The following is an 18,803-nucleotide window of genomic DNA, read 5'->3' on the forward strand; positions in this document are numbered from 1 at the left end:
CCACAGACCACAGGACAGTGAAGGAGGAGGGAAGAGGAACACCAGGTCAGCTCCCAATCTTCTTAAAACGGAATGTTGAATGGGTACTGTGGATGGGCCCCAAAACTGTAACACACACACACACACACACACACACACACACACACACACACGTGCAATGGTTGTTTGAGAGATATACATCAAGACATCAGCACAGTGATACCTGTGTACAGATATCCAAACAGCAGCACAGTGATACCTGTGTACAGATATCCAAACAGCAGCACAGTGATACCTGTGTACAGATATCCAAACAGCAGCACAGTGATACCTGTGAACAGATATCCAAACAGCAGCACAGTGATACCTGTGTACAGATATCCAAACAGCAGCACAGTGATACCTGTGTACAGATATCCAAACAGCAGCACAGTGATACCTGTGTACAGATATCCAAACAGCAGCACAGTGATACCTGTGAACAGATATCCAAACAGCAGCACAGTGATACCTGTGAACAGATATCCAAACAGCAGCACAGTGATACCTGTGTACAGATATCCAAACAGCAGCACAGTGATACCTGTGTACAGATATCCAAACAGCAGCACAGTGATACCTGTGAACAGATATCCAGACTGGAGTATCACAATGACACAAAGCCCAGGTATTTCATACCTTCTCAAGCTCCCCCATACTATCCCCTCACTGTACTTACAGTGAGAGGAACGTGAAGTATCGGTGATCGTTGCGCAGGTTGCCGATAGCCGCCATGTCCTCTGCCGACAACGTGAAGTCAAACACCTGCACACATGACAGGGAAACGTGAGCAATGACTTGTAAGGCTGGATACAAGCACAGATGTGTATGTTTGAAATCCCACGTCACAGACGCAAGTCCCATGGTTTCCGAACATGTGCGCACTGCGGTCCTTGGTTCTGGAAATCTCTTCCACGATGACCCAGACACTGTTCTGCTGTTATGTCTTTCAAACGTAATCTTACAATCATATGTTCGAACAACATTCTAAAGCTATGGATTTGGAGAGAGAGAGAGAGAGAGAGAGAGAGAGAGAGAGAGAGAGCACAAAAAATCAAAATTAATGTAGGTCAAGATAATAATTAATCAATTCAAAAAACAAAACAATAATATAAAATTTAAGAAACGTAAAAAATGAAGTGAAATAAGCATGCACATGTTACAAAAAACAGTAATAGAAATAACGCCATTCAAATAGTAATGGGAGGAAAAAAGAGTTTGAATGAGAGAGACGGAGAGAGACATACAGAGAGACAAAGACAGGGATGACCTTATGTAAGATTTATAACGCCTGTTGATATAAAGAAATATACATTACAAAAACTTCTGTATGTGCATATCCGTGAAATCATAAGGCAATCAATTTAAGATTATCATCATTAGAAGAATAAAAGAGAGGGGGGAGAAAGAGGTGTGTGTGTGTGTGTGTGTGTGTGTGTGTGTGTGTGTGTGTGTGTGTGTGTGTGTGTGTGTGTGTGTGTGTGTGTGTGTGTGTGTGTGTGTGTGTGTGTGTGTGTGTGTGTGTGTGTGTGTGTGTGTGTGTGTGTGTGTGTGTGTGTGTGGAGAGAGGGGGAGACAGACAAAGAGCGAGAGAAAGAGAGAGAGAGGGGGAGGCGGGGCATGGGGGGGGACAAGTGGATAGAACGACAAAGTGAGCAGGAAAGAGGCGATATCAATCCATGTAGAGATAATGATCATGCAAAACTAAAACTAAAGTGAAAGGCATGCACATGTAGAACAAAGGTAATCTTTTTTTTCCATTAAGCAAGAAGTAAATAAAAATAACGCCACGGAAACAACTGTGGATTTCAAATAAGGAATATGAGAGAGTAAAGTGAAAGGCATGCACATGTGAAACAAAAAGTAATCTTTTTTTTTTTCATTTGAGTGTGATTTGCAACAGTGGAAATTGTTCTATATTTACTGCAAAAGATTGGAAAAATAATGTTTTTTGAAAGTCGAGATGCTTTCGTGTTGTTTGATGGATACTGGGAGTGAGTGCCAGAGTCGTGAACCAGAATAGGCAAGGCTGGATTTAAATAGATTTATTCTGGGAATTGGGACATTTAACATTATTTGATATCGGTTGTCATTTACAGAACATATATTGAATAGGTAGTCTGGAGCACGACCTGTTACTATTTTGTGCACCAGTACTCCTTCGTTGTAAGTCAGTCTTTGGTGTTGCGGTAGAATGTTAAGTTTTCTGTCATCAGATTTTGTCAAGGATGAGGTTTTGTTTAGAACAATGTTAAGCGCACGTTTGTGAAGGCTGAGAAGTGGCTTAAAGGCCTTGGCGCTTGCAGTATCCCATAGGGTTGATGCATAATCAACAGTGGATTGGGTAAAGGCCTGAAAAAACAATTTTCTTGGGTGGTTATCAATGAAGTGTGATTTTTGATAGTATGTTTTTATGGAAATCTGCTTGCATATGTTAGTAATATGGTGAGTCCAAGAAAGGTTTTTGTTAATTGTTATTCCACGGACCCTGTGGCTGCCAACTGCATTAATGGCTTGGTTATTTATTTGAATGGAGGTAAACGTATGTAAGAGGCTTTGTCTTTTTTGTCTGGTCGTTGTCAGCTTAAACTTGGTTTTGTGAGGGTGGATTGACATGTGATTATGATCAGTCCGTTATATTAGGTTGTTTACGCTATGTTGCAGAGACGGCACAAGCTGTTTTATGCAACTATGGCTCGTGTGTAATGTTGTGTCATGTGCAAAAAGTTCACAGGATGTTTGAATATGAAGAGGGAGATCATTAACATATAATGTGAAAAGCAAAGGACCCTAGACAGAACCCTGTAGAACTCAATACTTTAGTTTTTGAAAGGACGAGGAAGATGCATTAACAATTACACATTGTTGTCTGCCTGTATGATATGAATTAAGGAGATTCAAGGTACTGATGGAGAGACGGTACAGCGATAGTTTTCTGATAAGGTCATGGTCAATTACGTCAAATGCTTTCTTGAAGTCTATAAACAGGACCCGACAGTATTCATTATTATTGACTTTTTTAAGCCATTGATCAACATGATTAATCAGTGCAGTATGACAAGAGCGACCTTCTCTGAAAACAGACTGGTTAGGCTAAAGGAGTTTATTGCTCTCCATATGTTTGAGAATATATTTGTTTATATGTTTTTCTAGTGGTCTAGATAGAATGGACAGTATTGATATTGGTCTGTAATTACATGGATCGTTGGTATTTCCAGATTTATGAATTGGGATAACTTTGGCCTTTTTAAGAGCGTTTGGAAAATAATGTTATCCAAGTCATAAATTGAATATGTACGTTAGTGTGTCTGTTATCACTGGCGCGGAGATTTTAAGAATTCTGATGTCAAGTCCATCAAGATCTCGGGATTTTGACTGCTTACAGTGTGCTAAGTAACCGTAAACATCAAATACCGTGATGAAAGAGATATTTAGATCAGAATTCATGTTTCTTTCTGAACAGAACGCTTTCAGTAATTCCAGGTTATTAGATTTTGTGTGGTTTGCAGAAATTATCTTTTCAGCTATCGTTGAAAAATGAGTGTCAAATTCGTCTGCAGATATGCTTTTTATACAAATGGATTTTTGGCAAAGATTGTTTGTTGTTAATATGATTTATTACTGTCAAGACACTAAGTCTTGGAAGTATCTCTTCCGTTCTTTTGGCTTTGGGGAATTAATGGCATTTCTTAGTCTGTTGGATTCTTCATGATATCCATTTTGTTTTAAGAGGTCCCGGACATAACCAGCTTCCTTTAATTCTTTTGTTATCAATGGTTGTTTCGTGGTATGTTTTACCCTCTTTGTTTTGAGTGGAGCATGTTTGTTGTATATTTCCGTGAAAGTATTTAACCAGCATTCGATATTTTGATCAGGGTCGGTGATGTTAATAATCCACGATAGATTGGAATTGCTCGGATCTGTTAAAAAGAGAGAGAGGGGGGGGGGGAGCGAGAGTGAGATAGGAGAGGTGTGTGAATTTCAAAACAGCATTCCCAGCGAGTTTGTATCTTTAATATTTTTCATGCTCATGTACCTTATTGCATTTATTCATACTGCACGTATTGTTAAACACACTTCGAGCCGAAGATTAATCCACATTGTTATCACAGAATGACCATCTATACCCCCCCCCACACACACACACACACACACCCCTACACTGATGAAAGTTACCCTAGTTCACAGTTCCATAAAGCACACGTACCTCAAAGTTTTCTTTGATCCTTGAAGGAGTACTGCTCTTGGCTGTGACCACCATACCTCTCTGCAGAAGGTTCCTGATTAGAACCTGCACACAGTACAACACTGACAGCACTTCATCTGGGTAAAACATCCTGATTAGAACACTTTCTCTGGGTAAAACATCATGATTAGAACACTTTCTCTGGGAAAAAAACATCCTGTACACAGTACAACACTGACAACACTACCTCTGGGTAGAACACCATGATTAGAACACATTCTCTGGGGGAAAAAAAACATCCTGATTAGAACATGCAAACAACACAGTCTTCTGTGGTAGCCACCAACAACTTTACAGAGTGGGAATTCAACACATGTGACCTTCAAAGGAGAAGAGTGAGAAATATGGAAGAAAGAAAGGACTGTAGAGTTGGATCGGGGTGCGCGCGCGCGCACGCACACACACACACACACACACACACACACACACACACACTATACGCCTAAGAAGCGAGAGAATCTGAGCGCGCTGGTTCGAATCACGGGTCAACCGCCAATATTTTCTCCGCCTTCACTAGACCTTGAGGAAAGGGTTGTTCCTGTGAAAATGCTGTAGAAACATCCACTTCGATAGGAAAAGCAAATAAAACTGCATGCTGGAAAAAATACAAGAAAAATGGGTGGCGCTCTCAGTGTAGCGATGTGCTCTCCCTGGGGACAGCAGCCCGAATTTCACACAGAGAAATCTGTTGTGAGAAAAACAGAAATACAATACAATACAATACACACGCACGCACAGACATACACATACCCAAACTCACCTGTGCAGGTGTCTTGCCGTATTTGTCTCCAATCTGCTTTAACACAGGTTCTTCCAGCAACACTAGTTCGTCTTTTGCACCCTTCTTTCTGCATATGTACACAGGACATGTGTATGTACACATCGGTCACAGGTGCGCGCACATACACACACACGCGGGCGAGCGCAGACACACACACACACACACACACACACACACACACACACACCGCACACACACACACACACACACACACACACACACACACAACCCCGCACACACACACATGCATTATTCAGTGTTGATTTAAATACGCATCACGAGCATCTGGAAGTCTGAAAACGAATGGAGAACTCGTAACAGAAATTCGTCATTTTATTCTCTCTTTTTTTTTCTTCTTTTTTTTTACCATTTTGTGGTACTAAGAAATATTTTTCTCTAATCCTTTCTCGCGCAGCGCTTCTGGGAAATAAGCGAGTGGATCGTTGTGCAAAGGGCTTCAATGGATGTTCACAATGCTATAGAAATTCCTATCACATTTTGATAACAAGACGGTTATTCTTACCAGAGAAAACCAGCTAAAACTATGTCAATAAAATGAACGTGGGAACTGTTTCTGTTACACATAATGCTTACTGTTGCTCGCGGAAATTGGTCCGATGTTTATTCTCAGAGTAACAGAAAGCTCTCCAGTCTAATACACAGACATCGGGTGGATGCCATGGAAACAAAATTTACCTCTGAGGTGACTTGCACTGGTGTCTGTCTCAGCGAAGAGTTCTTTATGACAGTCGGTGTTGGGAAATGTGTATGTACATCTATTCTTCTTCTTCTTCCTTCGCCTCCCGTTAGATGAGCAGCCCGGTGTCCTCGCAGCTCCTCCAGGGTGCCGTACAGCTGGACTTCCACTGCTGTCGGTGTTGGCCAGTACTTCCTCCTGGATGCTGCATGCGTCGTACAGTCTTGAAGGATGTGGTCGGTTGTCATTGGTCCCTCACCGCAAGGGCACTCTCCACTCTGTCCAATGCCAAATTTTGTGTGCATGTGGTGGAGCAGGCGGTTGTGTCCAGTCCTCAGGCGGAAGATCTTGCTTGACCTGTTCCCGTCGTTTCAGCAAATGATATCTGTCTTCTGGGTTATATTTGGGGTGCTGGAGGCGCCATTTTATTCCTTGCTGTGCCTTGATGATTGTCTTGATTTCATCGTATGACACCAGTTTGTTGGCCTGCTCCTTCTGTGCACCGTCTTTTGCCAGAATGTCCGCTTTTTCGTTGCCTCTGTTGCCACAGTGTGCTGGTACCCATTGTATCACCACTTTCTCCACTCTGGTACTCAGGGCAACAAGGGCTGAAGTGAGATGGTTCTGTACTTTGCAACGGGGGTTCTTGAGGGCTTGGAGCACGGAGAGAGTGTCTGAGAACACTACCACCTGTCCGGTTGTTCTTGTGGAGTTCTGCGAGACTGTTGTGGCTGCCTCACAGAGGGCTTCTCGCTCAGCTCGGAAGTTGGTGGAGTATTTTCCTGTTGGGATTTCAATTTCTTCATCTCCGTCTTTGTATCGGAGGAAGATTCCAGCTCCACCATCCCTCGTTGCTTCTGTGGCGGAGCCATCTGTAAAGACATGGGTCCAGTCTTCCTGGGGGTACTGGTTGCAGATGTACTGCATGGCCAGGGCCTTCCTTTGGGTGTCTGACTGTGTTCCTCTCTTCTCCACTCCGGGAATGCTGGTGACGACTGTTGGGAACACCCACCTCTTCCAAGATGGGTGGGTGACATTTGCCGGGATAGGCTTTGCTTCGTGTTCCATCAAGACTGGGGTTTGTCTTTCAAGGCGTCTTGACTGGTGGATGAAGCTGCCTCTTTTCAGCCGGCTCTTGGTGGGTCTGCTCATTCTGTTGTTCACTGGATGGTTTTCAAGGCATTTGAATTTTGCTGCTTGGATGAGGATCTTTGTGTCCATTCTCTCCTCTAATGACTGTAGCCCAGTGGTCTCCTCCATCTCCAGGATTGGGGTGGATCTCATGGCACCAGTTATGACACGCTGAGCTTGGTTCTGTATCTTGTTGAGATGGTCGAGGTTAGACTTTGCAGCTGATGCCCATGCTGATGTCCCGTACTCAACTACAGGTGGGACTCTCCCCGTATAGTCTCTTTAGAATACGTTCATCAGCCCCCAGTCCGTCCCTCCTCCTCCTAGCCCCATCTCTCTGAGTGACTTGAAATCTCCCGCCACCACGCAGGTTGTTGTTTGGGATGTTCATGAATGTGAGGGAAAGATCACGATCTTGAGGGCAGTAGACATTGTAGATCCTGATGTTGTGTTCTTTAAAGACTATACCAACCCCTGGATCTCTGCCTGTTGACTGGTGTTGATCTTGAGTTCTTGTGCGGCGATGGAATTCCGCACCAAGACAAGCACCCCTCCTTTGTTTCTTTCCTCACGGTCCAACCTGATGGTCTCGTAACCCCTCACTTGAAAGCGATGGTTTACGGTCAAATGTGTCTCTTGGACACATGCAATGTCAATATTTTCTTTGTGCATCCTTTCTGCCGGGCTAAGTTTCTTCTTATGCACCCCTTCTGCATTCCACTGGGGAATGTTGAGTGTTCTGGTGGTGTATGTACATACATGATGTACAAATCTGCAAACTGGGGAGAAAGGAATAGGAAAAGGAGTGATTAGATGAGGGAAGGGTGGGGTAGTGGTGGGGTTGGAAGTCTGTCTAAAATCACAACTGTGGGCTGACGTTAAACAAGGGAACGAATGAACACACACACAGTGTTCTCACAATTCTTCACGTTTGCCCGGTGAGCTCAAAGGGGCGTAGGCCTCGAGGAGAACCTTCCTTTTCTCACTGAACTCCTGCAGCTCCTGTTGGGGCAGGTAGGCGTGGCACTCCACCTGTGTACAGGTGTGACTGATCAACAATTGATCATCATTGTAGTCATCATTGTCATAATGTACAGGTGTGACTGATCAACAATTGATCATCATTGTAGTCATCATTGTCATAATGTACAGGTGTGACTGATCAACAATTCATCATCATCGTAGTCATCATTGTCATAATGTACAGGTGTGACTGATCAACAGTTCATCATCATTGAATATAGCATCATTGTCATAATGTACAGGTGTGACTGATCAACAATTCATCATCATTGTAGTCATCATTGTCATAATGTACAGGTGTGACTGATCAACAATTCATCATCATTGTAGTCATCATTGTCATAATGTACAGGTGTGACTGATCAACAATTCATCATCACTGTAGTCATCATTGTCATAATGTAGAGGTGTGACTGATCAACAATTCATCATCATTGTAGTCATCATTGTCATAAGCTACAGGTGTGACTGATCAACAATTCATCATCACTGTAGTCATCATTGTCATAATGTACAGGTGTGACTGATCAACAATTCATCATCATTGTAGTCATCATTGTGATAAGCTACAGGTGTGACTGATCAACAATTCATCATCATTGTAGTCATCATTGTCATAATGTACAGGTGTGACTGATCAACAATTCATCATCATTGTAGTCATCATTGTCATAATGTACAGGTGTGACTGATCAACAATTCATCATCATTGTAGTCATCATTGTCATAAGCTACAGGTGTGACTGATCAACAATTCATCATCATTGTAGTCATCATTGTCATAATGTACAGGTGTGACTGATCAACAATTCATCATCACTGTAGTCATCATTGTCATAATGTAGAGGTGTGACTGATCAACAATTCATCATCATTGTAGTCATCATTGTCATAAGCTGGTGGTGGTGGTGTGTCCATCGAGATCGATGATGACCATCGTTGTCATCCAGCTGGGGGATGGGGTGAGGGTGGTGGTGGGGTGGGGGGGAGGATGCTCATGAATCTATCTGTGAATGCGCAGATGGCTGAATAGTCCAATCTGCGCACGAAATGTTCGCTGACAGTTGGGGCAGACAAAGACAGGCATACCATTGTCAGGGAGCTTGTTTGCCCGTGACTTTCTGGCCTGCCTCTTCTGAACAGCTGCAGCAGTCCTGTTGGCCTCGCACAACTTGGCGCCTTTGTGCACAGCAGCGCGCCATTTGTCACGGTCCACTGCAGATTCCTCCCAGGAGTCAGGGTTGATATCAAACGATTTCAGAGAGACTTTCAGAGTATCTCTGAAGCGCTTCTTCTGACCTCCGTGTGATCTCTTCCCTGTTGCAGCTCGCCATAGAAGAGCCTTTTGGGCAGCCGATGGTCTGGCATGCGCGCCACGTGTCCAGCCCAGCGAAGCTGGGACTTCATCAGGATGGTGAAGATGCTGGGAAGGGTGGCTTTTGCGAGCACCTCTGTGTCTGGGGTCCTGTCTTGCCACTTGATGTTCAGTAGCTTCCTGAGGCATGTTGTGTGGAAGTGGTTCAGCTTCTTGGCATGTCGTTGGTACACTGTCCAAGTTTCGCAGGCGTACAGTAGTGTGGGGAGAACTACTGCTCTGTAGACCTTTAGCTTGGTCTCAAGACTAATGCCTCTTCTGTTCCAGACATTTGCATTGAGTCTACCAAAAGTTGCGCTTGCTCTTGCAATCCTGACGTTCACTTCATCGTCGATTGTCACATTTCGTGACAGTGTGCTGCCATGGTATGTGAACCGCTCCACCGCACTGAGTCTCTGACCGTTGACTGTGATGTTGGGCTCAACGTAGGGTTTCCCTGGGGCTGGCTGATAGAGAACTTCAGTTTTCCTCGTGCTGATGGTAAGGCCGAAGTTCCTGCTGGCAGTGGCAAACTTGTCGACGCTGAGTTGCATGTCAGCTTCAGATCCAGCGTTGAGGGCACAATCATCAGCAAACAAAAAGTCTCTGATGATGTCTGTCATGACCTTCGTTTTTGCTTGAAGCCTTCTGAGGTTAAACAGCTTGCCATCTGTTCGGTACTTTAGGCCGATTCCAACATCGCCATCTCTGAAGGCATCAGTAAGCATTGCAGAGAACATGAGGCTGAACAGCGTTGGAACCAGGACGCAGCCTTGCTTGACACCATTTGTGACAGCAAAAGGAGCAGATGTTTCGCCATTGTCCTGGACTCGAGCCTGCATGCCTTCATGGAATTGGCTGACCAAGGAAATAAATTTCCGAGGGCATCCGTACTTGGCCATGATCTTCCACAGTCCCTCTCTACTCACGGTGTCGAAGGCCTTAGTGAGGTCGACATAGGTGGAGAACAGATCAGCATTTTGCTCCTGACATTTCTCTTGCAGCTGCCTTGCAGCAAACACCATGTCGGTGGTTCCGCGCTCTTTCCGGAATCCACATTGGCTCTCAGGCAAATGACCTTGGTCAAGGTGTGCTGTGAGGCGGTTTAGTAGGATCCTGGCAAGTATCTTGCCTGCGATGGAGAGCAAGGAAATGCCCCGATGGTTATCACAGGCTTGCCGGTTCCCCTTTCGCTTGTACAAGTGAATGATAGATGCATCTTTGAAATCCTGGGGGATCGTCTCTTCTTTCCACATGAGTGAGTACAGCTGATGGAGCTTCTCAGTCAGCACAGTGCCTCCATCCTTGTAGACCTCTGCTGGTATGGAGTCTGAGCCAGGTGCTTTGCCACTGGATAGCAGACGGATTGCTTTCTGGGTCTCAAGAGGTGTTGGCGGATCGTCCAGTGCTTCGTTGATGGGGACTTGTGGGAGACGGTCTATGGCTTCATCATTTATGAAGGAAGGGCGATTTAAGACACTGTGGAAGTGCTCAGCCCAGCGTTCGAGAATTTTCTCCTTCTCGGTGATCAAGGTATTCCCATCTGCACTGAGGAGGGGGGATGATCCTGAGGATGTGGGGCCGTAGACTTCTTTTAAGGCATCACAGAACCTCTTCATATCGTGCCTGTCAGCATATCCTTGGATCTCATCAGCTTTGTCACTCAGCCACTTATCCTGCATCTGGCGTAACTTTTGCTGAACAGTCCTGCGGATGGCATCATACGCATCCTTTTTTTATGTGGACTTTGGGTTGCTCAGGTAGGCTTGATGCAGACGGCGTTTCTCATCCAGAAGCTGCTTGATTTTATCACAGTTTTCATCAAACCAGTCTTTGTGCTTTCTGGTCATGGGTCCCAGGGTCTCTGAAGCTGTACTATAGATCAGCTCACGCAGGGTCCTCCAGTCAGACTCCACATTCTGGTTGTCCAGAGAGGCGGATTCCAGACGATCTTCCAGCAGCTCAACAAAGGACTGTTTGATGGTGATGTTTTTCAGCTTAGCGATGTTGAGCCGTTTTGGAGCCTTCTGGCCTTGGGGGCGTCTCTTGGGCTGGATTCGAATATTCATCTTCGAGACTACAAGGCGATGGTCTGTCCAACACTCGGCGCCGCACATGGTCTTTGTTACACGTACATCTTGCCTATCCCTTTTCCTGACGATGACATAATCGATGAGATGCCAATGCTTTGAGCGAGGGTGCATCCATGACGTCCTGTTACGGGTAGGGAGGCAGAAAACTGTGTTGGTTATCAGCAGTTCGTGCTCTGCACAGGTCTGAAGCAAAAGCAATCCATTTGGGTTGCAGTGGCCCACACCGTGCTTTCCAATCACTCCATCCCAGGAGATGTAGTCAGAGCCAACTCTAGCATTGAAGTCCCCAAGAATGATGAGCTTATCTGCTTTCGGGATAGCAGCAATGACAGAGTGAAGGTCCTCGTAGAACTTCGCCTTCACTTCATCCGGGTTGGTCATGGTTGGGGCGTAGGCACTGACAATGGTGATGTGCTTCTGGCCAGATGCCAGTGGGAGTTTCATGGTCATAAGCCTATCGTTGACTCCCTTTGGGATTCCAGCTAGCTTGCTGACAAGTGCTGTTTTTACTGCAAAACCAACACCAGCCTCACGTCGCTCTTCGCTTCCTCGTCCACTCCAGAAGAAGGTGTAACCAGATCCCTGTTCACAGAACTCGCCTTCGCCTGCAAGCCGAGTCTCACTCAAGGCTGCGATGTCAATGTTGTATCTGGCGAGTTTGGATGCAACTAGTGCCGTTTTCCTTTGGGGTCTGTCCGCGTTATCTCTGTCCAGGAGAGTCCTTATGTTCCAAGCACCAATGGTGAAAGGAACGATCCTTGTTTTTTTCTTTTCTCTCTTGTTTCGACCGCTGATGTAGGGTCCCCGCCAGCCGCGGTATGCTGGCCAGGGTGATATGGAGCAGGCAATTTTTAGGGCACCTTTTCTAGCCCCTTCCTCATGCCAGGGAGGTGAGCAGTGCATTCCTAAAGAGGGCTGCTCAGACGCTCAGACGGCTGCCGAGCTCCATCGCTGCTCCTGTCGACGAAGAACGACCCTATGGCCTGAGCCGCCTGCGTGCAGGTCTGCGGCTGCGACTGCCAGTGTACCCACACCTGTCGTTTCGTCGCTCGCCTGTCGCCACAGGACTTGGGGGTGATGAAATGATGAAGGATGAAAGGTCATTTTGGATGACTGATGACTTGCGCGATGAGTTTGTTTAAAATGAAGAGGAGTTGCGCAACGTCGACCTCACTCTCTCGTCCGGGTCCACCAATTTCCAGTGGCAAGACTAAGTCGAGACGACTGGAGGATGAGCACGGATGCAGTGGATGACCAAGATATCCTTTCGGTGTCTCATCTTGCTCTCTGCACTCCACAGTGCGTTGCTGTAACCGCCTTCCTCTCCGTTGAACCGATAGGTTTCTTCCGCAGATTCTGCCGGATCCAGACTTCGCATGCATGGGTAGACACACCCCGGGGGCCAACTGCGTGTGGCATGCACACAGCACGGTCGAGCTAGATGGCCGTCGGTGGCTCTCCTGAGCCAACGCCCTTTTATGGATCTCCATAAGGGTGTCTAGCCACCCGCCTCACCAGTCCCGGAAGGGAGCGGTGGGAGTGCCGGTTTAGTCGCCGGCAACCCGACCCTGAACAGGTTGTACTGGATTACAGGTTACCAGTAGCAGATCTAATGACCTGACCTGACCTAGTGTCATAAGCTACAGGTGTGACTGATCAACAATTCATCATCACTGTAGTCATCATTGTCATAATGTACAGGTGTGACTGATCAACAATTCATCATCATTGTAGTCATCATTGTCATAATGTACAGGTGTGACTGATCAACAATTCATCATCATTGTAGTCATCATTGTCATAGTGTACAGGTGTGACTGATCAACAATTCATCATCACTGCACTCACCATTGTCACAATGTAGGGTACAGGTGTGACTCATAAATAATTCAGGTTCATGGCAGTCAATATTGTCACAAACCACATCGTCATATATACCTGACCGGCAACAATTCAAGAACCCTCAATGTCATCCTCCATGAATAAGTATCTTCAAATTTCCCTGTGAAACTTTCTTCCTTTCTACTGTAGCCTCTCTACCTCTCTTGATAAACACCTGTCACGCTACCTGACATGGCACAATGCCCTGTGCTGTCAGGTGACTGGTGCATAAACGGTCACTGTCACATGCCCATAAACTATCTCCATCAGCCACCACACCCTCATCGCCCCCCCCGCTTCCCCCCCCCCCCCCCCCCACACACACACAGTCAAACACATGGTACACAGAACAGAGATGATACGGCAGACAGGTGAGTGTACACACCTGGTTGAGGACGGGCCTGACAGTGGCCACAGACAGAAGGGTGTCAGTCTGCACAGAGTTGAAGTTGCTGATCCCCAGGCTGTGGATCTTGCCCTCCCTCACCAACTTCTCCAGTTCCTGTCAGACAGACAGAGAGAGAGACACTAGGTGAGAGAGAGAGACAGAGAGAGACAGACAGACAGAGAGACAGACAGACAGAGGGAGAGAGAGATGGAGAGGGGGAGAAAGAGATGGTGAGAGAGATGGAGAGGAAGAGAGAGAGGGATGGGGGCAAGGCGGGAGGTGGGGGGGGGGAGAATTGTTGAGAAACAGAAGACAGATATATACGCACATACTTGCACACACACCCTTGTGCACACGTGCATACACAGAGAGACAAACACACAAGCCCATACAGGCATATGCACATACACTAAATGAACAGAAAAGGAGATGTGTGTGTGTGTGTGTGTGTGTGTGTGTGTGTGTGTGTGTGTGTGTGTGTGTGTGTGTGTGTGAGAGAGAGAGAGAGAGAGACACTTTTGATGCTTTGACACTTTAATATTATAGGCCAGAAACAAGTTAGAACAGGTCAAGACCTACTTCAAAGCATTAGAAAGCCCTCAAAACCCACTGCATGACGCAGTCAAAGAACCAAAAGGCAGCCGTCTAGGACGAGGAAGATCATGGATGGGGCAAGCAGAAGACACAATCCAGCTAGTATGCCGACTACAAGACCTGAAAGAAACAAAAGAATGGGAGAAAAACCCCCGAAAACCTCAACCATCTATTCAACACAGTCATTTCACCCACTCTAGGAAGACATTGTCGGGAATGGCCAGAGGGCAAAACTGATGCGGAAGTGAAGCTACTCATAGAAGAAAACAGTAAAGAAGAGGACATCATCATATACACAGATGGCTCAGTCACCAAAGACCAGTCTGGTTGGGGATTCACTGCGAAACAAAATGGAAAAACAATTTGGGAAGAGAATGCTGCCTACAAGGTCACAACCTCCAGCCTAACGATGGAAGTTGAAGCTGCGACACATGCCATCCAGTGGCTATCGTCCATCCATACGCCCGGAAACCAACATGCCATGATTCTAACCGACTCAATGAACCTCATACAGAAAATTGAAAACGGAATGGGAAGCCCAGAGTGGCATAAGGCAATGCGCAACTTTCAGATTAAAAAACTCACACGGTCATACTGCCCGGGACATGCAGGGGTTAAGGGAAATGAGCGAGCTGACAGACTTGCTGGTAACGCAACACCAACGAGCGGCCTACATCTAGGAAAATCGGAAATCCTCAGAAAAGTCAAAGAATACCAAAAAGAACAGGTACAAGGCCATCACACCATCGATCGCCTCAAAGAAATAAAAGCAGAGAGAGGGAGCGGCCGCAAGTCTAACATGAAAGGTAGAGCACGATGCTTTGCAAATCAAACAAATATCGGCATCAATTCCAAACCAACATTGCGCAAATTTCTTCAGAACGGAACAGAGTCTCTGTGGGCCTTTCCAAATACAATAGACTGAGCAACACACTAGACGCCACGTTCTTGGCATCAGAGATTTTTTCCCATCCTTCTTGCGGCCAGTCAGTGGCAGCCTCTGTGCGTGTGTGTATGTGTGTGTTTGTGTGTATGTGTGGGTCTGTGCTTTTGAGTGCGGTTGTGAATGCGCGAGAGTGTAAGTGTACACAAGTGTCAGGAGAGATCTGTGTACGTGTGTGTGTGTTTGTGTGTGTGTGTGTGTGTGTGTGTGTGTGTGTGTGTGTGTGTGTGTGTGTGTGTGTGAGGGGAGGTGGGAGTGCGGGGGGAGGTGGGGTAGAGGATGAGGTATGTGAGTGTATGCATGCCTACATTGTGGGAGCAACAGGATATTGGAACGTATATATATATATATATATATATATACATCTTTGTATATATGTGTGTGGGGTTGGGGGTGGGAGATATGGGCGTATGTGTGTGTGCTTGTACAAGTAAGTGTTCATCTCTGTGAGTGTGTGTTTGTGTGTGTGTGTGTGTGTGTGTGTGTGTGTGTGCCGTGGAAGCTGCGATACGTAGACTAGAAATGAGTGTGTGGAGGAGGGGGGTAGAGGAGGTGCAAGGTAATGTGTGTGTGTGTGTGTGTGTGTGTGTGTGTGTGTGTTGGAGCTCATGTACGTTTATATGTATTTGACTGTGCTTTCATATCTGTGAAACTGCATGTTTGGTGCATTTCTGTTATGCATGTGTGGGTGTATGTGTGAATGTGTGTCTTCATGTTTTACATTTATTCGCTTATTTATCACCATTGTTGTCTTTTTTTTATCATTTTATTAGTATTACTATTATTATTACTACTACCTTTTTCTATATTATAATTATTATTTATTTATTTATTTATTTATGTAAGCTTATCTATTATTTATTCCCCAGTTGTTGTTTTTTTGTTGTTGTTTTTTTTGTTTGTTTTTTTTGTTTGTTTGTTTTTTTTGTTGTTGTTGTTTTTCTCAAGGCCTGACTAAGCGCGTTGGGTTACGCTGCTGGTCAGGCATCTGCTTGGCAGATGTGGTGTAGCGCATATGGTTTTGTCCGAACGCAGTGACGCCTCCTTGAGCTACTGAAACTGAAACTGAAACTGGCCATGAGGTCCTTATGACATGGGTGAATGCATCAACATATTTTCAATTTATAACAAACCATCATAATAAAAGAATAAAATGGCGAAAACACATAATAAAACAAAACAAAGCTCCTTCTTTGAAGAAAATAATAATAACCAACAGGCTACCCAACACATAATAACTCCGTTCATTCACCTATCTATGCACCATACAACATATTCCAACACTGGCTACAGAAGAAAATTGTAAAACCTACCTGACCACGTAGTTATGCTTGTTGTGCTTTTTGCCTGATCTTCATAGCCTCTGATATAATTTTTGCTAACGAGATTATCACTTCGTGATCTTCTGATGTTAACATTTTAAAGAGATCCTTTCTTTTTGAAAATTCTTTTTTTTCAAAAACCACACATTTACTTCTCAAATCATAAAATGAAATTCAACATCAACTGTGGAGTTACACAAAGGACATGGAGAATTTGTGGACGTACCTGGCATAAACCATTTTTTGTTGGCATTAAAGCCACGAGTTTTTAATCTAAATTGGGCAAGCACTGTACAATGCTATTTATGCATATAATTTTTCAGTCTGATATATACTTTTAAATGAATGGATCCAGCTGTACGTTTCCTCATTTTCCAGGTATGAACGCCAGTTTTGTGTAAACATATCAAGCAATCTGGATTTAAACTCTGAAATAAAAGTTTGCTCATACCCACCTTGACACATCCACACAATTGCAAAACCATTTTCTGACAAAACGTTTCTTACACAAGAGGCCCAGTTTTCTTTTCCTTTCTCTGTCTGGGATAACATCATATCATATGCTTGTTACAAAGTCAACAGTTTAAGCCAATACTTAATACACTTTACATATGTTTTCACATACAAAGGATACCTCCCAGTTTTACCATACAGAACTTTGTTTGAAGCATGTGAGAGACAAGACAAGACAAAATTCTTTATTTCGAGGATAATAGATAAGCACTGGTGTGCTTTTTTTACATTCATCCCCGCTCTGAATAGGGTCTACACTACACAATACTAAATAAAAACAATGCATGGTGTTAGTAGAAATACATAACAGAGGGGGAAAAAATCAAACAATTAATTTGATTTTCTTTTTTTTTTAATAAAAGATTAAGCACACACACACACACACACACACACACACACACACACAAACACACCACACACACACACACCACAAATGCACATACATGCACACAGAGAGAGAGAGAGAGAGAGAGAGAGAGAGAGAGAGAGAGAGAGAGAAGAGAAAAGCACAGACAGACGACAAGCATCATTAGACTTGCCTTCCAAGTCTCAGTGAAATCGACATTGTCCATTTCAACGTTGCCACGATAGTCCATGGGACCCGAGGTACCATCGCCACCATTCTGTCACACAAACATGTAAAAGCTTACATCACAGATTGACATAAGTTTACAGCTCGGCCAGCAGCAAAGTGAGAGCTGTATTATCAATGGTTTCAAACACACACACACACACACACACACACACACACACACACACACACACACTTCTGTGCACTTTTCAACATAAGAAGAAAGTTACATCAAACTGTACTCAACTGACCCTCTGATGACATGAATAGTGATGATGGTTAGGAAGATGATGACCATGATGTATGATGTTCGGGAACATTCCCTGCCCACTACACGTCCAACCCAAAGTGACGATGCTACTCACCGCCATGTACAGACCTCCAACACCGACCTTTTGTCGAACATTCACTGTTTAACGTCTCAAAATAATACAGACAGGATCAAACGTTTTGGCTACACCTTCCATCCCTACAATTTAATAGTATACAATGCACAATAAACTACGCTACGATACCATATAATACAACACCACACGACACGACACAACACAATACAAATCACCCCAACTCAACTACATCTGTCTGACCTTATAGGCACAGGGACTATGAAGCAACATCAGGTCGACGTAGTCCAGCTGCAGTTTCCTCAGACTCTCTTCCACGGCTGGCCTGACGTCATCCTTGCGCATTTTCATCGGACTCACCTAAATGAACAACAACAACAACACACACACACGCACGCACGCACGCACGCACCACATACACACGCAAATACACACAGAGAGTAATCACACAAAGTCTGACGTTAAAACGACAAGCAGTTCAGCATTAGTAAGAAAATATCGACTCTTATGTATAATTGAAAAATTTACAGCTTCAGAACAAAATATGTATACCTGTATACTCTGACTATTGTGTATTGTATCCCTATGCGTACAGAAAATAAAACATATGCATATTCTTTTTCTTCCGTGTGTTAAGCCAAAAGAGTTCATTCCTATACTTTCCAACTACTCAGTTATAAACATATTCAACTCTTCGTCCCTAATTTACGAATTTTTCCCAGTCTATCCACATGTCCAACAGCTCATTTCTTTAACTTCACACGGAATCTGCTTGATATGTGACACGTCTTCATTTTCCTAAACAAAACCCGAACAAAACTGATACAAATTAAAATGATCATTTGAAACTGGGGTTCTTTTATCTTTCACATCCATGTCATTAAACATTTTATAAGCTTTCTGT

The 18,803-nt window shown here is 44.6% G+C and overlaps 1 protein-coding gene across 3 annotated transcripts in view; it reads right to left on the minus strand.

Moving 5' to 3' along the window:
- The window catches only part of LOC143293922 (aldo-keto reductase family 1 member A1-like), a 30,662-nt gene that overhangs the window by 7,138 nt on the left and 4,721 nt on the right, over positions 1-18,803 (minus strand). Inside the window, exons 4-11 of one of the 3 annotated variants that reach the window (XM_076605311.1) lie at positions 18,143-18,259; positions 17,524-17,607; positions 13,610-13,726; positions 7,793-7,905; positions 5,025-5,112; positions 4,226-4,309; positions 698-783; positions 1-105 (exon numbers count right to left, since the gene is read on the minus strand). The exon at positions 1-105 is cut by the window's left edge and continues 797 nt beyond it. In XM_076605311.1, the coding sequence (XP_076461426.1) occupies positions 63-105; positions 698-783; positions 4,226-4,309; positions 5,025-5,112; positions 7,793-7,905; positions 13,610-13,726; positions 17,524-17,607; positions 18,143-18,259 (732 nt within the window). In that variant the 3' untranslated portion in view covers positions 1-62. The other 2 variants (XM_076605310.1, XR_013056827.1) reach the window with 2 other exon arrangements.

The sequence above is a fragment of the Babylonia areolata genome, chromosome 19 (genome assembly GCF_041734735.1).
Source record: "Babylonia areolata isolate BAREFJ2019XMU chromosome 19, ASM4173473v1, whole genome shotgun sequence".
In the NCBI taxonomy this organism is placed as follows: domain Eukaryota; kingdom Metazoa; phylum Mollusca; class Gastropoda; order Neogastropoda; family Buccinidae; genus Babylonia; species Babylonia areolata.